Source organism: Ochotona curzoniae, unplaced genomic scaffold (assembly GCF_017591425.1).
Source record: "Ochotona curzoniae isolate NIBS_2020 unplaced genomic scaffold, NIBS_Ocur_1.0 scaffold_3835, whole genome shotgun sequence".
In the NCBI taxonomy this organism is placed as follows: domain Eukaryota; kingdom Metazoa; phylum Chordata; class Mammalia; order Lagomorpha; family Ochotonidae; genus Ochotona; species Ochotona curzoniae.
Genome location: NW_024467114.1, coordinates 3,251,711 through 3,273,482, shown reverse-complemented (window position 1 = coordinate 3,273,482; position 21,772 = coordinate 3,251,711). Strand labels below are relative to the sequence as shown.

Genomic DNA, 21,772 nt, shown 5'->3' with positions numbered 1-21,772 from the left:
CCCCAGTGGCCAGAGCAGGCCAGGCCCAAGCCAGAAGCCAAGAACCTCCCATCTGTGTGTCCCACGTGGGTGGTAGGACCCCAGCTGCTTGGCTGTCACCTGCTGCCTCCCTGGGTGCTTCAGCAGGCAGCTGAGCATGGGACAGGGCCAGCATTCCGTCGTGTAGTGATGGCATGACGAGCAGTAGGCCATTTGCCATTCTCCCTTCATCTCCGTGTCCTTCCCCCAGAGCCGTTCTGGCTTGTCTTTCTGTTTTCAGGATTGTTGTTAGTCTAGGCCTTCTGCTTTTCCTGATACCGTTTAGAATTAGTGCGTCTCTGTCTACACGTGACGTGGCCAACACTCCGATAGGAACCGTGGTAAATGAAGAATGCGCAGTTTTACTGTGTTGCCCTCCAATATATAAACACCGTATGTCTCTCCACTTATTGAAAGCTTTGGTTTCTTTTCTCAGGTTTTTAAATTTTCGCTTTTAAGTTCTTTGCGTATTTGGTTAGTATTTATTTTAATGTTTGTGTTTGCGTATTCATTGATAATGTACAGAAATGCAGTTTATGTATGTTACATTCTATCCCGTGACCTTGATGTACTTTGGAGGGTAAGCTCCTTGGGGTGTCCTGATGACGTAGGAGCCTCTCCCGGCTATGTGTCCTCACTGTCCTCCGCGTCCTGTAGTTCTCGTGCCTGTGCTGCTGGGAGCACTCACAGGCTTTCACCGGTGACTGTGCTGTTTGCTGTTGGCTCTTGGTGGATTCCCAGTCAAGTTCTACATAGTTCGTACTATGAATGGGGGTGGAATTACATCAGATGATTTCCATGTCTCTTCAGTAATGCTCATGGATTTGTCTTCCTGACTGTGGAAACTGAATAATGTGGTAGATTGTACTGATTAAATAACCAGACTTTTACTTATTAGACTCAGCCCCACCTAATTATGGTACTTCCTTTCTGTGCATCACTCCGGCTGTGCTGACCCATAGATTTTTTGCGTCCATAGCCATGAGGAACATTGGTCTATATGATTTTTTTACTCTATCTTTGCTTTTGTCACTGTTTTTGTTTGTTTGTTTTTAGTTTTGCTGTTTTGTTTTGGTTTTTTTACTGCAAAGGTAAAAATTTAAAAATTTACAAAGAGAAGGAGAGATAAAGAGAAAGACCTATTCCCTGGTTCATTTTCTGAATGGCTGCAGCAGCTGGAGCTGACTTGATCTGAAACCAGAAGCCAGGTGCCTCTTCCTTATCTCCCAAGTGGGTGCAGGGTCCCACGGCTTTGGACCGTCCTCCACTGCTTTCCCAGGCCACTGGCAGGGAGCTGGAAGGGAATTGGGGCACAAGTGGATCAGCCAAGACACGAACCTGTGCCAGTATGGGATCCCAACATGTGCAAGGGGACAGTTAACCAACTGAGCCATTGAACCAGGCCCATTACTAGTGATTCTGGCTTCAGAATTTGAACTGAGAAGTTTTCTGTTTCTGCAAGAGATTGTATTTAATTGGTGTTAATTCTTCCTTAAACCAAATAGAGTTGGTACTCTCGCTTAGGATGTGTGAGCTGTCTAGGTAAGCTAGAGGTTCTGCACTGATGCATTTCATCCTGAATCGGTGATCTCTGTCTTCTCCCTCCCTCCCTTTTTTTTTTTTTTTGAATTTACCTTTTTTAAGATATATTTATTTTTGTTGCAAAGTCAACTATATATATTGAAGGAGACGCAGAGAAGAGGATCTTCCCTCCAATGATTCACTCCCCAACTGGCCGCATTGGCCAGTGCTATGCCACTTCAAAGCCAGGAGCCAGGAGCTTCTTCCAGGTCTCTCAGATGGTGCAGGGTGCAAGGCTACTCCACTGCTCTCCCAGTCCATAAGCAGACAGCTGGGACATGAACTGGCACCTGTGTGGGATGCTTGTGTTACAGGTAGAGGATTCGCTTATTGCGCCACCGTGCAAGTCCCTGTTGTTTGTTGTAAGATTTTTATTTTTATTGGAAAGATACACAGAGAGGAGAAAAGACAGAGAGAAAGATCTTCCCATCCACTGATTCATTCCCCAAGTGGCTGCAATGGCTGAAACTGAGCCAATCCAAAGCCAGGGGTCAGGAGCCTCTTTCCGTTCTCCACATGGGTGCAGGGTCCCAAGGCTTTTTGGGCCGTCCTCGACTGCTTTCCCAGGCCACAAGCAGGCAGTTGGTTGGGAAGCAGGACTGCTGGGACACGAACCAGCGCCCATGTGGAATCCCAGCGCGTGCAAGCTGAGGACGTTAGCCAGTAGACTTGCATTGGACTCCCCCTGTTCCGTAATGGTCCAGGATGTTGGCTGCCTTGGCCGTCAGTCGCATGAGAAGCAGAAGATCGTGTCAGTATAGACCTTGCGCTGCTGTTGCTTATTCCCTGATCTTGCTGGCTTTGTCTGGTTTGGGTCATTTGTTGAAAGGGGTGTTGAAGTTTTTAGCCACGAAGGTGTTAGTTTGTCTGCTTATCGGTTCAGCCTCTTCAGGTTTGGGGTCACCTGTTGGACATTTCCCCTGCTCAGGCATGCACACCGCAGCCGTGGCTTTTCAGTAGGCTGAGCTTTTTTCAGGACAAATGTGCCTGTATGTCTGGTCGTTTTCTTTGCTGTGAGGTCAACTTTGTTTGCAATTAGCATAGCTACCTCCTGCTTTAATGAATGCTTAGGCCATATAATTTTTCATTCTTGAAGGTTTTTTCAAAGCTATTGTTTATCTGGTTGGAAGGAGAGGCAGAGCTTGTCCACTGTGTGACTCACTCTCCCGATGGCCAGGCCGAAGCAGGAGTCCTGGACTCAGGCTAGAGCTCCTGTGTGAAGGGCAGAGAACGCACACTCGGGCCGCTGTGTGCAAAGCACTCCAGGCAGCCAGCACTGCACCCAACGCCCACCTGCATTGTTCCTTTCTTTCTTTTTAAGGTTTATGTATTTGCTTACCTATTTGTTCGAGAGGCAGTCTGATGGACAGAGATCTTCCGTCTTTGCTGGCTCACTCTCCAAAGTGGCTACATTAGCCAGTGCAGCTCTCTGCTCAGCCGGGAGCCTGGCACTCCATCCAGGTGCTCCCCAGGAGGTGATAGAAGCCAGTGCTGCCCCTAGGGTGCCTCAGCAGGAGGCTGGATTGGGGTGGGCAGCAGGGCTCCAGGGTCGGCTGTCAGGGTCCCAGCTCAGCCTGCTGCCATGTGACCCCCAACGCAGCCTTTTACTTTGAGCCTGCCTGTATCTTGTGCAGAGGAGTTTCTTAGATTAGCCTGTATTTGAGTGCTCTTTTTCAAGTCTACCCTCCCAGTATCTGTCTTATTTGAAACACTTAAATTATTTATGCTTAATGTAGTTATGAATGAGGTAGGGTTTAGTCTGCGTTTTATTATTTTTCCTGCTGTTTTTCATTTCTGTGCTTTCCTGATCTGCCTGGTGTTTGTGGTCATGCTGTTTCTGCTGCGGTATTGAGCAGCGTGGCAGCAGTGATGCAGGAGATGGGAGGCGGGTCTGCTGCCTTGACCAGGTTGGGTTTCCCTGAACTTGGCTGACATTCTAGGAGTCCTTGCCGTGCCTTCGGGGGGCTTCCACTGGCCGCCCTCTCAGCCTGGCTGCTCAGGGGGAGGTGCCTTAGTGTCCCTTCATCTGGGACCCTCTGGATCACTTTCATTTTCCTGGGCATCTAGGTGGGCAGCTCCTGAACAGCCCCTTCCCCCGTGCTTTCCCTTTCGCTCCTGGCGAGCCATCCCTCACTGTGGCCGCCTGAGAGCCTCTGCCCTTGTCACTCTCACAAGGCATCAGTGTTGTGGCCTGGCTTTGTGCGGGCTCCTTCTCTGGACCCCAGGGTCAGGGCCTCGCATGACTCCTTTGAGCTCGTCAGCTTCTCGGCTCCAGGGCTTCTTCCACGCAGATGCAGAAGCGTCTGACTGTGTCGCGGGTCCCAGTAGGTCTGTGTTCCTGCTGCTCTTCAGATAGCTGCATTGCTACTCTTCCTATTTTCTGCACCGCCTGACCCTGACCCTCTCATCCTGCCGTGGCTCCTGTCCAGTGACAAGGTTTCTGAGTGTTTCCGAGGGGGTGTTCTTTCTGCCGGTGCTTCACTGACCATGACTTCATGTGTTTGCCTTTGCTCAATCCTAACTGCGCGATGCTCCATGAGGGAGAGCTGCACTGAGCCCCCAGGGGACACTCCTGCCCAGCCTGTGGGTGTTCTTAGGGAAGGCAGGACGTCTCAGCTGTGATGAGGGTCAGGAGGAGAAGGGCAGGGTACCACCCTGATCCCACAGGCTGGGGACGGCGCTGCAGAGTAGGCCTGTTATGGTCTGGAAGTTTCCATCTGCTCAGCTGCCCCTTCCTTCCATCTGTCCTTGGTCCCAGCTTCTTCTGTCTTCTGCTCGGGATCTGGAGTGTCGGAGGCCAGAAGGAAACCTGGGGCCGCTTGGCTGCGCAGCGCAAGTGGCACCCAGGGTTTTAACTGTGCCTACAAGGGGCACGGGGAAAATGGGTCCACTCCACGCCCACAGGCCAACACCTAGAGGCCTGGTTTCTCAGCTGCCTGAGTGGGGAGCTGGCAGCAGAGCTAGCAGTGATCTCAGGCCCGGCAGTGTCCCCCAGGAGCCCTGAATCGTGCAGGCGGAAGTGGGGACAAACAGGCAGTGTCCTTTGGGAGCATGCACTCTTTGACACACAGGGGCCTCCGACCTGAGTTTTCTCATCAGCTGAGAGCAGTTTCTGAAATGATTGTGTTTCTGGCCTGTGGACACCATAGGGCCATTGCCTGCAACCAGGCCGCTGGTGGCAGCGCCTGGTGCTTCCTGGGGTTAACTAGGAGCAGAACAGGGTGGGACGGACTGGACCGAGACACCTGTGCTTGTCTAAGTAAAGGCAAAAGTGTTTGAATAACAGTACCTTTAAGACTTGAAAAACATCCCACACCATGAGATCGATTAAGGAGACTCCTGGGCCATCCCAAACCAAGCAGGTCAGCCCTAGGGCTGGAGCCTGGAAATGTACATTTCTACAAATGCAGGAGACTGGCATCCACAATTGTTTGCAAACTGCCATGCATCTCAGTGGCTCGTGTGTGCACTTGTGGCTGGGAAACCATGAGACTGTGCACACAGTCATGCCAGCTGCCAGGCCCTGTGGGCAGCCCGCTCTTGCCTGAAGCTGAGGGAACATTGGCCTGAGCTGGTCATGCTTTTGCTCCTCGACCATGCCCTCTGCCCCAGGGCCCTCTGCCCCAGGGCCCGCTGCAGGTCATGTCAGAGAAGGTACCACGTGGGGCATAGAATCTGGGTGCACCTGCCAGCTCTGCTTTGATGGTTGCTGCGGGCACCTGAGCACTGCCTTCACTCTGGTGGAGCATGTGCTTGCAGGCCAAAGGGAGAGCCAGGGCAGAGGAAGGGTAGCCCTGAGCCTGGTGTTGCCTCAGGGTGCTGACTGCAGCTGCTGTCTTGGAGAGAGGAGTGTCCATACCGTCCCTCTGGGAGTTGCGTGCCCATCCCCGTAGCTCTCCATGGACCGCTTGGCTCCTGACAGCAGCTTTGCCCGCATCGTGGTCCCAGCTCTTTGTCTCCGGTGGCATACATGCAGTTTTGTTGCAGGCAGTGCACCACCAGTTCCTCACTTCCTGTTTTAATTCCCTCCTTAACTCTTCTTGCTGTTTGATTGACTTACACTGTGCCTTCTCCTGGCCTCTTCTCAGCCCCAAACTTGGGACCTTGAAATTTGTCTCTAAATTGTGACTAATTGGTGTGCTGGACTAATATATTCATAATGGGAGCTTGATTCTGACTGCCCTGTGACATGTATTGCTACAGTTTCAGTTTCTGATTGTATGTATCACTTGTGTCCGTGCATGTCAGGGTTTTTTATATGATTTTTTCTTCTCTTTTTACTTGCCTGGGGTGTTCCTCCCCTTCCCTAAATTGTGGTCCCTTATGGCTCGCCCTGTCCCTCCTCGCCCGGCTTGTCCTGCCCACGTGACCTGCAGGGTTCTACGGCCTGGACGAGTCGGACCTGGACAAGGTCTTTCACCTGCCCACCACCACGTTCATCGGCGGACAGGAGTCGGCGCTGCCCCTTCGGGAGATCATCCGCCGGTTGGAGGTGAGAGCGAGCGTGGGCCCTGGGCACTGCCCTTTCTGAGCAGGTGCATATGAAAGAGAGAAGCAGAGGAGCAACATTTCTGCTTCCTGTGGATTGACTTGGAAGGCGGAGAGGGCATTCACCTTCTGCTTTACTCTCCGCTACCTGCAAAGGCCAGGCCTGCGCTGGGCCCAGGACAGGAGCTAGCAGCCCCGTCTCAGTTTACTGAATGGATTTTGGGGCCCAAGGACTTGAGCCATCATCTGCTGACCGTAGGAAGATGAATGGAAGCAGAGTGTGTCCGAAGGCTAGCCCCCCAAGAAAGCTCATGTTAGACCCTCGCTCCCCCCCAGGATGGGTGCAAGCAGGCATGACTCCTCAGAGGGCCCAGGGCTTGTGGCTGGCTGCTCCTTTTCTGCCCCCTCCTTTCCTTATCCTTTGGCTCTGTCTGCTTTCTCCTTCCTATGCCTGAATCAGGCATGGGTCAGAGCCATGACACTGACCACAGAGCCCATTGCAGATGGAGAGCACGCTGGGGTGAGAGGTCTGTTCTAGCCTTAGTGGACATGTCACTGTGCTGTTGCCTGCTGTTCCAGCTCTCCTCAACCGAGGAATTCTCAGGATGGTGAGACGGGTGCCAGAGTCTCATCAGCTCCTAGGTGCTGAGTCCACTCACGGCTCCTGGTGTCCCTGACAGGCCCACTGGATGCTTGGGCAGCTGTTCCCAGGGCAAACACGAGCAGAGCTGAAATTGGGACTATTGATGCAGCGCCCACTTTGACCTCTCACCTTGGTACCAGATGCCCATCCTTGCCTTCCTGTTGCTGCGGGAACTTGCTGGCCAGGAAGTTGTCATGTTGCCAAGACCATGGATGACCCCCACAGAGACCAGGCCTCCAAGGACCTGTCCAAGTCCCTTGACGGGTCATGTGTCCCACCTCCTCTGGGCTCTGCAGTGATGTGCTCAGACAGCAGTTGTGGAAGCATTCCATGCATGGGGCACCTGCCCTTCGCAGGGTCCTCAGTGGGGAGTCCAGCAGTGCCTTGTGAAGCTCCCATGGGATCAGGATTCCCAGGGTCCACAGGGCACTTGATCCCAATCCTGCCTGCCCACTAGGCTCATCCCACCTTGTGGAGAGCACACAGGCCCAAGCCACAGCACTGCCCATCCCAGTGCCCACGGCTGAGAGTGCAGCTGGTGGTGAAGCAACCTTGTGCTGTTGGCCATATGACAAGGGGTCATAGGATCAGAGAAGATACAACTTCCTGTCTTTCTAAAATTGGCCTGTAGAGAGAGAAGCTAAGAATCGGCCCATCACACCTGCTAGCTTTTCACCAAACAGCCAAGGCCAGGACAGAAAACACAGTGGGGTTCAAGCACATGGCTGATTCAGCAGATTGTGGAGAGGTGCTCTGCAGTGTTGGGTGGGGTGGGAGCAGGGGTGGGGTGAAAGCAGCCCCTCCAGCCCACCGGCCACCTCTGCAGGGACGATTTGGCCATGACCTGGGTAGAGTCGCCACTGCCACAAGTGTCCCAACAGGCTCCTTGGGATGAGCGAAGCTGCCTACGCTGGGAGCCTGCAGGGAGAGGGAAGAGTTGCATGCTAGGCTTCCTGTAGCAGGTCCTCGGGCCATGGGTTGTGTGGTGTTTGCTTCTGGTCCCTGAAAGTCTTTAACGAGGAAATGGTACAGTGGCTGCGTGCAGCTGTGCAGGGAAGACGGGCTGATGACAACCTTTCTGGCCCTCTGATGCCACCAGCTCTCAAAGTGCTGGTTTGAACACCCTCCGGGTCTTCGAGAATCAGATTTGGGACTAATCAAAGGCTGCTGGATCCCTCAGCCTTTCCCAGCAGTATTTTCTCTTCACCTGTGAGAGTGGGCTCTGTGACTGTGTCCAAGTTTCAGGCAGAGTCTGTGGTGACTTGGCTCTGCAGAGAACAGGGAGCAAGTGACTGGAGACGCAGCGAGCCCTGCCATGGCCGTGCCCCCAGATCCTGTCTCAAGAAAGCCAAATGGGATCACAGGAGGGAACCTGGAGGAGCTGGGCTCTCAGAGCTGTGGCAGTCCTGTCCTGGATGTCATGTACTGAGGTGTGGGAGTCCCTGGGGCCAGGGTAGTACAGGTTCTCACTACAGCTCCATTGCCTTCCCAGCACATTAACAGAAATGCAGCAGCCAGGACTGATCCACTGCCCGTATGGAGTGCTGGCATCGCAGTCCAGCCCCCAGGACCTGTTTTGGTCACATGTGCAATCACACTTACTTATTTATATATTTTTATTGCAAAGTGAGAGAGAAGAGGAGGAGAGACAGAGAAATATCTTCCATGTGATGATTCACTCCCCAAGTGACCACAACAGCTGTTGCTGTGCCAATCTGAAGCCAGGAGCCTGGAGCTCTTCTGGGTCTCTCACGTGGGCACAGGGTCCCAAGGCTTTGGGCTTAACTCGACTGCTTTCCAGGCCACAAGCAAGGAGCTGGATGGGAAGCAGGGCTGCCAGGATTAGAACTGGTGCATTCAAGGCGAGGACTTTAGCTGCTAGGCCATGGCACCGGGCTCATGAAACTGAAAACATAAAAGCCTGAAATTCCTGAATGGCCCTTGAGCCCCTAGTGGCCTGGTCACACTGCCGGTCCTAGATCAGCGTGAGAACAGCCCGTCCACCTGTGGCTCTGCTCCCCTGGGCATATGCACTCAGGAGTGTTACAGGGGGAAATCCTTCTGCCCGGCCCTACTGACCATGCCCTCTCCTCTGCATGCCACAGATGGCCTACTGCCAGCACATCGGGGTGGAGTTCATGTTCATTAATGACCTGGAGCAGTGCCAGTGGATCCGGCAGAAATTCGAGACACCCGGGGTCATGCAATTCACCAATGAGGAGAAGCGGACACTGCTGGCCCGTCTTGTGCGCTCCACCAGGTGTGCGCATGTTGGCACACATTGACAACCATTTGTGGGAAGGATAGCCAGGCGGGTAGGCCCAGCCCCAGGGCCACAGCACCCGTCCTCAGGGTGCTCTGTCTGCTGTGCAGGTTTGAGGAGTTCCTGCAGAGGAAGTGGTCTTCTGAAAAGCGTTTTGGGCTGGAAGGCTGCGAGGTGCTCATCCCCGCACTCAAGACCATCATCGACAAGTCAAGTGAGAACGGCGTGGACTACGTGATCATGGGCATGCCGCACAGGTACAGCCCCGCATGCTCACGGCCGGCCGTGAGCTCCCTAGGGGCTCCCCGCACCCCTGCCCCAGGATAGCTCTGCAGATGTGGTCACTGCCAGGGTCATGTGTGTTTTAGGCTCATGTGGGCCTCGCACTGCATTGTTTGAAAGAAACAAACCCCAGGGCTTCATTGGGCACAAGCTACAACAAGGGTTGTACAGAGTGCTGCGGTACCTGCTCTGCTCCGCCACCCTGTGTGTGGCCCGGGCCTCCTGGCCAGGCTCAGGGCCACGCTTACTCACCTCCGTCCCAGGGGGCGGCTGAACGTGCTTGCCAACGTCATCCGGAAGGAGCTCGAGCAGATCTTCTGTCAGTTTGATTCCAAGCTGGAGGCAGCTGATGAGGTACGCCCCGACTCCCCGCAACACATGTACATAGCTCCGCCATGCAGTGTCCTAGGCAGCCAATGAGATGAGCCTCCCCTCCCCCTAATACACATAACCCCCCATGCACATGTCCCTGGCAGCCGATGACACCTCCCCCACACACACACACTCGCATACATACGCATACGTCCTGGGCAGCTACCATTTTCCTTGTAACCCGGAACATTGGCAAAGCTGTCCCCTCTGGCCAATGGGCCTCCTTCCTGTGCCTGGGGACTGCCCTTTTGAGTGGCTGCAGGGCGAGGGAGCCCGCCCACCAGGGACCCACTTACTGTTCGCACCACCAGGGTTCCGGAGATGTCAAGTACCACCTGGGCATGTACCACCGCAGGATCAACCGAGTAACCGACAGGAACATCACTCTATCCCTGGTGGCAAACCCATCCCACCTGGAGGCCGCGGACCCTGTGGTCATGGGAAAGACCAAAGCTGAGCAGTTCTACTGCGGGGACACCGAGGGGAAGAAGGTGAGGCCAGGGCATCCTGGGCAGACCTCTGGCTCATGTTCCCAGAGTGCTCCACAGAACACAGTGCAGTGGGCCATGCCTTCACCCTGTCTCACAGCTAACTGACAGAGCAGGACATGTTTATGAAGGAGAGGTGTGAGGGAGCTGAAGGCATAGGGAGGCTCCTGCTGTTCTCGGAGCCTCCGCTGAGCATCTCTGCCAGCAGGTGCTTTGGGCAGAAGAGGGCCAGGCAGAGCTGGTGCATCTGTGTCAGATGCAGAGCCAGTAGCCCCAGCATGAATGGCCTAGCTGTGCTCGGAACCTTGGAGCACAGAAAGCTGCCCCCTGGGTCTCAGAGCAGTGTCGAGACCCTGGGAAGGACAGCCTTCCTCAGGGAGGGGAAGGCCCTATAGCCTCAGCTTGTAGCCAGGGCTGCGGCTGCAGACGCTGCTGTGGGGTGAGGCCTGGGCTGTGTGAGGTCAGGCAGCCTCTGTGGTCACGGATGATGCTGGAAGACCTGGCCAGGACTGCTCCTGGAACAAGAGCCAAATCCACATGCCTGAAGCACCCCCACTGCCACACTGCATAGGGTGGGGGCTGAATGGCACAGGAGATGGCAAAAACCTTGGTGACCTTGACATTCACAAGCATGGGCAGAAATGCACTGTGACAAAGGTTAGCTGCAGTGCTGGAGGCGCCTGGGCAGGAATGGACCGAGAGCAAACAATGCAGGGTGCTGCAGGCCACCAGAAGGGCAGCACCTGGGTCCTTGGTCAGAGGCCAGCACAGGGACCTTGCAAGCCCCGTCCCTGGGTCAGAGAAAGCTGCTAGGCCCCCTGGCCCCAGACCTCCCTCCCAGGGCCCCGCCAGGGCTCGCAGCAGCCTCCGCCCCTGCCTGCTCTCCTTGCTGCTGTTCCGGCGTGCCTGCAGTGGGCGGGTTTTCACTCACGGATGTCCCATGTGAGAAACTGCATTATTTCCAAACTTGCGACGTAGGTCCCATAACCTGCGACCGGACTCGGTGACATCTGCCCTAGTGATGCCTGTCCACAGGCAACAGCAGAGGGTCCTGTTGCCGTCGGGGTGGACATTAAGCTGCCGGCCACTGCCTTGCCTGTGATGTTATGATCCTGAACAGTGCTGACAAGAAGCTGCAACCCAGGGTCCCTGTTGGGATTGTGGCAGACAGGAGTAGGCTGGAAAGCGCTCGCCTACAGCAAGCACAGCGCCAGGGTAGCAGGCCATGCAGTGCCTGTGGCTTAGTCTGCCAAAACAGCACACATGTGGGCCTGTGTTTGAGTGTTTTTGATTGCCATGTTTATCAAAGATAAAGAAATCACAGACACACGTTCAGGGACCGAGTGCCCGCTGGTGCTGTCAGTGGCATGCGTGTGTGGTCCTGAGGGAGACGCACGTCCATCCTCTGCTAGAGGAAACAGGCTTTCCAGGGCGAGGTGACTGCTGAGGGCTGGCGGATGCCCAGGGTCAGGACAGCCAGAGAAGCAGCAGGAGTGGCAGCTGCACCCTCTGTGGGTGCATAGGCAGAGAGGGGAGGGAGCATAAAGGGGTGACAGATCAACCCTTGGCCTGTACCGTCGGGCCTGGTGGGGAGCAGCGTACAGTGTCTCTTCACAGAAGTAAAATGCAGGCCAGAGCACCCCGCCCCATGCTGGCTGCTGTGACCAGGCAGCCCCTGGGCCAGGGGGAGCTTTGGGGCGGTGCTCCCCTCCTGTGGGCAGCCCCTGGTGCTCCTGTGCGAGTCTGGCATGTCAAAGCAGACGGAGCCTGGGCGGCAGGTGTTGGGGTGGGTTTGGCTTTGCCGTCCACGTACCCCCTGCTACCCTCTTTCTAAGTGGGAAGTTGTCTCGAATGGCCACCCGTGTCCTCTGCCTGCCCTGGGGCTGGATGCTGGGACTTGGTGGATCCGAGCTCCCTTGTTGTCCATAGGTCATGTCCATCCTCCTGCACGGGGACGCCGCCTTCGCTGGCCAGGGCATCGTGTACGAGACCTTCCATCTCAGTGACCTGCCATCCTACACGACCCACGGCACCGTGCATGTGGTCGTCAACAACCAGGTGACTCCGGCCCCTGTGCCTGGACAATGCAGCTTGCTTAGTGATGTTTGTTCGCTCTCTTCTTTTTTTTTTTTTTTTTTTTTCTTTTAAGATTTACTTATTTTTCTTACAAAGTCAGATACACAGAGAGGAGGAGAGACAGAGAGAAAGATCTTCCGTCCGATGATTCACTCCCCAAGTGACTGCAATGGCTGCTGCTGTGCTGATCCGAAGCCAGGAGCCTGAGCATCTTCCGGGTCTCCCACGTGGGTTCTGGGTCCCAAGGCTTTGGGTCATCCTCGACTGCTTTCCCAGGCCACAAGCAGGGAGCTAAATGGGCAGCAGGGCCACCGGAATTAGAACCGGTGCCTATATGGGATCCCAGAGCGTGTAAGGCAGGGACTTTAGCCACTAGGCTACCATGCTGGGCCCTGTTCTCTCTTATACACGTGAGTGAGAGCACGTGTTGAGCGTCGTGCTTAAGAGTGCCAGGGCAGATACCATCCCCACATTGAGCTGCCTGGGCTCAGTGCCCCGTTCATCTCCTGACCCTGGCCTGCTGCTGATGCTCCCCGGGAGGCAGTGACGGCCCTGGCAGTTGGGTTGCTGCCATGCACATGGAGACCTGGATTGAGTTTTTAGCTCCAGTCCAGGCTAGCCACCTGGGGCACTTGGGGGCTGAACGAGTGGAAGTGGGACTCTTTTTGTTTCTCCCTCTCATTTTAATTTTTCAATTTTCATCCACTTGAAAGATAGAATGATAGAATTTTCCATCTGCTGGTTCACTCCCCAGATGTCTGCAACAGTTACAGCTGGGTCAAGCCAAAGCATTGGAACCATCACCTGCTGGCTTCCAGCATATACATATTAGCAGGAAGCTGGACCAGAAGCAGAGACACTCCATTATGGAGTTATAAAAACAAAATACTCTTGAAAAAGGCCAATGCTTGGGAGAAGTGTGTCGCATGGTTGCTAGGTTCTACTGAGTCCTGGCTCTTGGGAAGGCAATAGATGATGCCTCAAGTACTTGAATTCCTGCTACCCCTGATCGAGGTGGCAGAGACAGGGCAGGAGCTGAGTTGGCCTTAGCCTGCTGGGCCTCTTACTGGGATGCCATGTGTGTTCCTCGCAGATTGGCTTCACCACAGACCCGCGGATGGCCCGCTCCTCCCCGTACCCCACTGACGTGGCCCGTGTGGTGAACGCTCCCATCTTCCACGTGAACTCGGATGACCCCGAGGCTGTGATGTATGTGTGCAAGGTCGCGGCCGAGTGGAGGAGCACTTTCCACAAGGACGTGGTCGTTGACCTGGTGAGTGGCACCAGGCAGCTGGTCCCAGTGCCCCCCCCTTCAGCACCAGCATCCTGGCCCAGGAGTCAGGCTGGGCCGCAGGACCACCCTGAGCCCTCCTGACCTCAGACCCCACACGGGCTCCCATCACTCTCATTTCGTAGCCAGGGAACCTTGCTGTGTGTCAGGAATACAGGATCCTAACTTTAAAGAAGGTAAACTGAGGCAGATCAGGGAGCCACAAGGGGCCCAGCCCCTCTGACGCTCCTTTCCAAGAGCTGATTGATCCAGCACCTATGGCCCTGCCCTGACCAGGTGTGTTACCGGCGCAATGGCCACAACGAGATGGACGAGCCCATGTTCACGCAGCCACTGATGTACAAGCAGATCCGCAAGCAGAAGCCCGTGTTGCAGAAGTACGCGGAGCTGCTGGTGGCTCAGGGTGTGGTCAACCAGCCTGAGTATGAGGTGTGTCCTGGTTCCCGGGGAGGCCACCAGGGGGCAGCCCCGAGTCACAGTGAGGGAGACTGACCTCTGCAGATGGTGCTCAGTCAGGAGTGGGGCAGACTGCGGGCAGACCGTTGTGGATGGCCATGGCAGCTCTGGCAGGCACCCCGGGGACATGTGTGGGAAGCAGATGGGGCAGAGCTTTGGAGCCCCGTGTCCCAGGGCTGCACGAGGAGTGAGGACAAGAAAGGGGACCACAGTCTGTAGCCAGCTGCTGTACGAGAGGAAAAGAGTTCCAGGGATGCAGGGTGAGGGTTGGGCAGGTGTGCGCAGCCGAGGCAGCTGTCCCGTGCGTGCCTGCCCCTCCAGGAGGAAATCTCCAAGTACGACAAGATCTGCGAGGAAGCCTTTGCCCGGTCCAAGGATGAGAAGATCCTGCACATCAAGCACTGGCTCGATTCACCCTGGCCTGGTGAGCAGAGCGCCCTGGGCCTCGGGTTCCCAGGCACTGTGACCTGGGCTGGCGGCAGAGCGCCCTGGGCCTCGGGTTCCCAGGCACTGTGACCTGGGCTGGTGAGCAGAGCGCCCTGGGCCTCGGGTTCCCAGGCACTGTGACCTGGGCTGGCGGCAGAGCGCCCTGGGCCTCAGGTTCCCAGGCACTGTGACCTGGGCTGGTGAGCAGAGCGCCCTGGGCCTCGGGTTCCCAGGCACTGTGACCTGGGCTGGCGGCAGAGCGCCCTGGGCCTCGGGTTCCCAGGCACTGTGACCTGGGCTGGCGGCAGAGCGCCCTGGGCCTCGGGTTCCCAGGCACTGTGACCTGGGCTGGTGAGCAGAGCGCCCTGGGCCTCGGGTTCCCAGGCACTGTGACCTGGGCTGGCGGCAGAGCGCCCTGGGCCTCGGTTCCCAGGCACTGTGACCTGGCTGGTGAGCAGAGCGCCCTGGGCCTCGGGTTCCCAGGCACTGTGACCTGGGCTGGCGGCAGAGCACCCTGGGCCTCGGGTTCCCAGGCACTGTGACCTGGGCTGGCGGCAGAGCGCCCTGGGCCTCGGGTTCCCAGGCACTGTGACCTGGGCTGGCGGCAGAGCACCCTGGGCCTCGGGTTCCCAGGCACTGTGACCTGGGCTGGCGGCAGAGCGCCCTGGGCCTCGGGTTCCCAGGCACTGTGACCTGGGCTGGCGGCAGAGCAGTGGGCTGTGCGCGTATCCCCCCCGGCTCGTGGCTGCCATGCCTCAGCCCACCCTCCCGACCCCTGCAGGCTTCTTCACACTGGACGGACAGCCTCGGAGCATGTCGTGCCCCTCCACGGGCCTCCCGGAGGACGTCCTCACACACATCGGGAACGTGGCCAGCTCAGTGCCCGTGGAGAACTTCACCATCCACGGAGGTAACTGGGCCAGGCTGGCCCCTCAGCAGAAGCTGGGCCGGGGAGCCGCCACGCAGCCAGGCCTGTGGCACTGAGGGCTGTGTGTCTGCAGGCCTGAGCCGGATCCTGAAAACGCGCGGGGAGCTGGTCAAGAACCGGACCGTGGACTGGGCTCTGGCCGAGTACATGGCGTTCGGCTCACTCCTCAAGGAGGGCATCCACATCCGACTGAGCGGCCAGGACGTGGAGCGCGGCACCTTCAGGTGACACTCGGGACACGCCTGGGGAAACAGTTGGGCATTCTGGTGTTCTGGTCCTGCCTGGGATAGGCTCCGTTGAGGGTCGCTCGAGGCGAAGGCTGTGGCAGCTGCAGCACATGCTCACAGCTCCTTGTTCCGCCCCAGCCACCGCCACCACGTGCTCCATGATCAGAACGTGGACAAGAGGACCTGCATCCCCATGAACCACCTGTGGCCCAACCAGGCGCCTTACACAGTGTGCAACAGCTCGCTGTCTGAGTACGGCGTGCTGGGTGAGCCCCTGCACCCACAGCCCCCACACCCACAGCCCCTCTCACCACTGCTGACAGCCGTGACGTGGCTCTCCTTCCGTCCCCCACAGGCTTCGAACTGGGTTTCGCCATGGCCAGCCCCAATGCCCTGGTGCTCTGGGAGGCCCAGTTTGGTGACTTCCACAACACAGCACAGTGCATCATTGACCAGTTCATCTGCCCTGGACAGGCCAAGTGGGTGCGGCAGAATGGCATCGTGCTGCTGCTACCCCATGGCATGGAAGGCATGGTGAGCCCAGGCTGGGTGCTGGCCTCACATGGCATGAGCAGTGAGGGCAAGGCATTGAACCGGTGGGAGGGCAGAGGGAGTTCCCAAGCCAACTCGTGTGTCTGTCCTAGGGGCCGGAACATTCCTCTGCACGCCCAGAGCGGTTCCTGCAGATGTGCAACGATGACCCAGATGTCCTGCCGGTGAGCAGAAAACTGGCAGGAACGCTGGGGAGCAGATCCCGTTGGGTCTCCCCTAGTGGTCTTTCCCTGGCTGGGACCAGGGGCAGCAGATCCCCTTTGCCTGCTGCAGTCCCTTCATGAGAAGGGGACATGTGGAGCTACTGTGGACACACCCCAGTGTTGCTGATAGCATGCTGTGGGCCCAGGCTGACTGGACAGGGACACTTTGGGGCAATTTAACTGAGATTCCGGGAGCTGAGCCAAGGCAGCTGGGGAGTGGGGCTCTAAGGAAAATCAGAACTGATTGTAGGTGGAACTGGGTCTCCTAAAATAGCGTCAAGCAGAAGTTCCCAGCAGTGGGCGACTCAGGGATGGGCCTGCTGAGCTACGGGGAGTTGCCCCCAGTGCCACCACAAGGCTCAGTGCTGCCCGGTCTCTGGCCATCCCTCCACACAGAACCTCAATGAAGACAACTTTGACATCAGCCAGCTGTATGACTGCAACTGGGTGGTCGTCAACTGCTCCACGCCTGGCAACTTCTTCCATGTCCTGCGCCGTCAGATCCTGCTGCCCTTCCGAAAGCCGGTCAGTGGCCTGGCCTTGCCCATGATGACACTGCCCGGGACCCTGGCCTGCAGTGCCGTCACAGGGCAGGGCTCTGGTTGGGCTGCCTGGGTGGTGCCTGCAGGTAGTACAGGGACCCTGAGGTCAGGAGACTAGGTTGCCCCCAAGACAAAGCAGACATAGGCCCCAGCTCAGAAAGAGGAGGGCAGTCGGGGGTACTGAGTGCTGGGAGAGGAAGCCCTGTGTGGAAGAGAGTGGGCACAGGGAAGGGGCCAGACAGGGAAGGGGCCCAGGGGAAGGCCAGGTTCCCAGCAGCCCATGGGTTGGTAGCACAAGGTGGTCCCAGTGCTGAACCTTGTCATAGCCTTGTGCCTGCAGACTGCCTGAGTTGCCAAGCAGGGCAAGGGCTTACCTGACAGGGCTGGCAGTGAGGGCTGAGCGGCTGGGAAGGATCTGCAGAGCTGGGGCTGGCTATACTGTCCTCAGGCCCAGCCCAGCCCGTGCCCCAGGTCTGTAGAATGCCAAGGGCCTCTTGTCTTGCAGCTCATCATCTTCACTCCCAAGTCCCTTCTGCGCCATCCTGAGGCCAGGACCAGCTTTGACGAGATGCTCCCAGGTGGGTGGGACGTGCGCTCCCCTGCTGCTCTATGGGCTCACCGGGCTCATGTTGGAACTTCCCTAGAGCTTTACCTCATTTTTGGTCTCGGGGGAACAGGTGAGCGTCGGCCCTGCTGCCCATGCCTGCTTGCCCAGTGATGGCAGCAGAGATAGGGCTGCAGGAACACTGCTGAGCTGGCGTGCCATGAGACTGTGCTGGAAGTCTGTGGGTGGACATGGGGAGCATGTGCTGGTACTCACGGGAACCCCAAGCTCAGCTGCTCCCAGCTGCCAAGCCTTATTGGCCTCAGGACAAGATGAGCTTCCCTCCCCCCAGCTTGTTGTTAATCTTAAAACATATGGAAGCTAAAATGCACTGCTAGTGCCTGTGTCCTGGGACATTCAGTGGCCCCAAGTACCCTCATGGCTGTACCTCCTGCACTGCCCTCAGCTCTAGAACTTTCCAATTCTCCCAGGCTGGGGTTCTGTTCCCATCCAGCTTGCTCTTCCCAGCCCCGAGCACCTGCCATCCCTCTTGCCTGCTGTCCCTGCCCTGGGACTGTGGAAATCCTGCAATATTTTCTTTCTGTGGCAGCAATTCCCCCCTGCGTCCGTCCTGCATTACCAGGATATGGAGAGGCACCGTGCGTGGACACTGGGTCACTGCTGTGTCTCACAGGGGCGTGCGGGCGTGGCCTTGCAGCGAGCCGGCAGCTCTTTGTTCTGCACCTAGAAGTGCAGTCTTGTGGAAGCTTGGAGAAGTTCTGTTTTAGATTTTTGCGCAAGTGCCAGGCCATGCTCTACCTCCAGCCGCGGCACTCACAGGCCGGCTTCCCTGCCCTCTGGCCAGCAGTGCCTGTCCTGCTGGTGTTTCTGGTGGCTGTCCCTGTGATGGATGTGCACCATGACCTCAGCCTGCTGCCGACTCTCTCTTCTCTGAAAACGGCATCTTAGCACCTTCTGTGTGTTAGTGGTCATTTTGACATCTGCTGTGAAAGAACGTGTGCCCACTTCAGAACCCAGTGACTGCTTGAGTCGCAGAGTTGGCTCTGTGTGTTGGGGCTGTTGGCCCTTGTCGGGTGTGGTTTCCTGTATTGAGACAGAACTCCGCTTTTCCTGCACTGTGAAGAGTCTGTTGCCTCTGCTTGGGTAGTAACCGAGAAATCATTATCAAGTCCATTTTTATCAAGTTTTTCTGTTTTTTTCCTCCCGAGACTTTTAGAGGTTTAGCTCTTAGGTGTAGCACTACAACCACAATCCTTTTAGAATTAATGTTTTGCACTGTTGTCAGTGAGGTCCACCTGTGCCTTTGCATGCTGGCAGCCAGTTTCCCCAGCAGTTTGTAAGGTCAGTCATTGTCGCTCTATTGGGATCAGTCCCTGGCTGTAGGGCCTTGGCTGGATAAGCAGGGCTTTGTCCTCAGCTGTCAGTTCCATTGGTCAGCACCAGGAGCACCCTGCCAGGAGTGCACTCACAGGTGCTCTCATGAGTGGCTGGGCCCCAACTCTAGGAGCCAGGAAGCAGGTCCTGGCACTGGGACATGGGGCCATCCTGAGCGCTTGTGGGTGAGCCCAGAGCTGCGCATCAGTCTCCGTCATGTAAGGCATTCACTGTGGGTCGCGCACGTGACCTCCTCATGTGGAGATTTGGGGAGTTCCATCACAAGTGCCAGCCCCTTTCCTTCCTTCCACCTTATTTCCGTAGGCAGCTGGAGTGTAGCCTCTGGCATAAGCACAGCAGACACAGAGTGGACTGGTAGCCTCAGGGACCCTGCACATCCAGGCAGGCACCGTGGGCTGATGGCCGGGCCAGCCCTAACTGGGCGGTTGCAGCCAAGGCTGAGCCCTAGGAAGCTGTGGACAGAGGGCATGACCTGCCCTGCATCATGGGGCCGCTTTGCTGACAGCAGAGGCAGGACAGGCCCTAGAGAGGAACCCAGCCCGGCCGTGGGCATTCTTTCGCAGGAACCCACTTCCAGCGGGTGATACCGGAGAGCGGCCCTGCTGCCCAGGACCCAACCAACGTCAAGCGGCTCCTCTTCTGCACTGGCAAGGTGTACTACGACCTCACCCGGGAGCGTGCCACCAGGGGCATGGCTGAGCAGGTGGCCATCACACGCATTGAGCAGGTGAGAGCGCAGATACCTGCTGCCAGGCTATAGGCCCCTGAAACTTCCAGGGGCCAGGAGGAACCGTCACTCTTGCCCACTCCAGCTGGGCAGCACCTCCCGGCCCTCCGGCGTCCCCCTCACCAGCCTGCTCTCGCACAGCTGTCACCGTTCCCCTTCGACCTGCTGCTGAAGGAGGTACAGAAATACCCGAACGCCGAGCTGGCCTGGTGCCAGGAGGAGCACAAGAACCAAGGCTACTACGACTACGTGAAGCCCAGGCTCCGGACCACCATTGACCGTGCCAAGCCTGTGTGGTGAGGCCCTGGCCATCCTTCCCTGGGGGAGCAGGCCCGGCCCGTGCCAGCTGCCACCCTCACCATTCTTTTTGGCAGGTACGCCGGCCGGGACCCAGCAGCCGCCCCTGCCACCGGCAACAAGAAGACGCACCTGACGGAGCTTCAGCGCCTGCTGGACACTGCCTTCGACCTGGATGCGTTCAAGAAGTTCTCCTAAATGCTCCTGGGGTGCGGGGCCACCACTCCCCTCTTCCATGCTGCCCTTTGCTTTTCCACTAAAGAATAGTGCCTGAGCGTGCCCACACTCTGCCCTTGATGCGCCCTGCTAGGATTTAGGCTCTTGTGCCCGAGTGCCGCCTGCCCCCTGGCTCCCAGGTCGAGCCAACTGTCAGGCTGGGGGATGAGGGCCAAGAAGAAGTCCCCTCCCCCTCAGCTCTAGCCTCACCCATCCCTAGCACCACCCCTCAGGCAAGAAAGGAATCCAGTGTCGCCTCCCCTTGTAACCCACGGGACTCTGCCTCCTGCTGGGAACAGGATTTGTCTTCTCAGAGCCACCTCTTGGGATCCGGGGGCCACTGCAGGGGAGCCTGGGTGGCCAGGGTGTGGCCTGGCCTGATCTGGCCCAACCTGTGCTACCCCTCAAGGGTCCGGGGCCGTGCATGGGGGCCATGTCCCACTCACTCCTGGGTTCTGGGCAACACCCTCGGTGCCCATAGCTGGGCACTGACTGCTCCGTCTCCGTCCCACCGACCGCCCTCTCTCTCCTGCCACCCCATTCTGGCCGCATCCTTGATCCTGGTGGAGACTTGCAATGAGTCCTTTTCTTTGCCAAAGCAGGTCAGGAGCAGGAGAAGGGGGAGGCCTGGCGGCCCAGGGCTCACTGCCCAGCCTCACTTTGACCTTCACAGGGACAGATGTGATTATTTATTTTGGTTAAGAAAAAACAAACATGTTTGCATTGCATCGGCTTGACCCATAAACTAAGTTATCCGCAGCATCCATGTGTTCTCAGCGTCAGCTTCTCCCAGGGTAGCAGGTGTGCAGGCCGCAGTGAGTGGGAGGGCTGGGGCCTCGCTTAGAGCACCACTTACTAGGGTTGCTGCAACAGAACGTGCCAGATTGAGTGTGGTGGCAGCGCTTCCTGGGCGGGTCTGACCCAGCTCCTCAAGCTGCAGCCACTAGGTCACAGGCCGTGACTCCAGGTGGCAGGCTTGGTTAATCTTACTGGGCAGGTGTGGCTGCCCAGTGTGCCTCACATGCAGACCACCCTCGCCTGCCCTTGAGGGGAAGTGAGGAGCAAGGAGCGCTGCCAGGAACTGTGAGGGCGTGAGGGTAGAGCAGCAGACTGGGAAGGCTGTGTGTGGCTGACCCTTGGATGGTAAGGTGGTAACCTGCACCAGCTCACAGGCGCCACCTGTGGAAGTCAGGCACTGGAGCCCCATGGGCCACTGGGGATTACCAGGACCCAGACACCAAGCCCCGTGGCAGGTAGGGGCCACGGCAGGCTGCTCCATGGCCTACAAGCACACCAACCACCAATTCATTCCAGACCCGCATACACAAAGGCGTTCTCGCTAAGGAAGAGCCCAGGGAGTGGGAGCCAACAGAGCTCTGTGGCCTGGCATGTCCGGATCAGCAGGACAGCCAGGAGGAGGCGCTTCTACGAAGGCACCTGATCCTCCAGCCAGCAGGTCACATGGGGACCCCCGCTCAACCAGTCCCATGGTCCACAGTACCACAGCTTGCACACCGATCCTGAGGGGACTGAGCTGACCTCAGCCAGGGTCCTCCCCACCCTGCCCCTGCCGTAGTCGTGCCTTCCCCCCAGCTCAGCCCACGGATGAGCATGGTGGCCAGGTCCACCCAGGGCTACTGGAAAGGACCTGTCAACCTCAGGACCTGCGGGGACCCCATCCCAGGTCCTGGCCTTCCCATGGGAGCCATGGGTCTGCCAGCTGCCTGAGGGAGGCC

General features: G+C 57.4%; 1 protein-coding gene across 5 annotated transcripts in view; it reads left to right on the top strand.

The window, feature by feature from the left end:
* The window catches only part of OGDH (oxoglutarate dehydrogenase), a 49,228-nt gene extending 28,430 nt beyond the window's left edge, over positions 1-20,798 (top strand). For 4 of the 5 annotated variants that reach the window (XM_040965023.1, XM_040965022.1, XM_040965024.1 and 1 more), the window contains 19 exons: positions 5,976-6,091; positions 8,836-8,990; positions 9,104-9,250; positions 9,539-9,629; positions 9,959-10,138; positions 12,065-12,193; positions 13,305-13,484; positions 13,779-13,931; positions 14,280-14,382; positions 15,166-15,294; positions 15,386-15,536; positions 15,678-15,805; positions 15,895-16,073; positions 16,184-16,255; positions 16,691-16,819; positions 17,342-17,414; positions 19,360-19,523; positions 19,665-19,819; positions 19,898-20,798. In XM_040965023.1, the coding sequence (XP_040820957.1) occupies positions 5,976-6,091; positions 8,836-8,990; positions 9,104-9,250; positions 9,539-9,629; positions 9,959-10,138; positions 12,065-12,193; positions 13,305-13,484; positions 13,779-13,931; positions 14,280-14,382; positions 15,166-15,294; positions 15,386-15,536; positions 15,678-15,805; positions 15,895-16,073; positions 16,184-16,255; positions 16,691-16,819; positions 17,342-17,414; positions 19,360-19,523; positions 19,665-19,819; positions 19,898-20,018 (2,555 nt within the window). In that variant the 3' untranslated portion in view covers positions 20,019-20,798. The remainder of the gene's footprint in view (positions 1-5,975; positions 6,092-8,835; positions 8,991-9,103; positions 9,251-9,538; positions 9,630-9,958; positions 10,139-12,064; positions 12,194-13,304; positions 13,485-13,778; positions 13,932-14,279; positions 14,383-15,165; positions 15,295-15,385; positions 15,537-15,677; positions 15,806-15,894; positions 16,074-16,183; positions 16,256-16,690; positions 16,820-17,341; positions 17,415-19,359; positions 19,524-19,664; positions 19,820-19,897) is intronic. The other variant, XM_040965025.1, reaches the window with a different exon arrangement.
* The last annotated feature ends 974 nt before the right edge of the window (positions 20,799-21,772 follow it).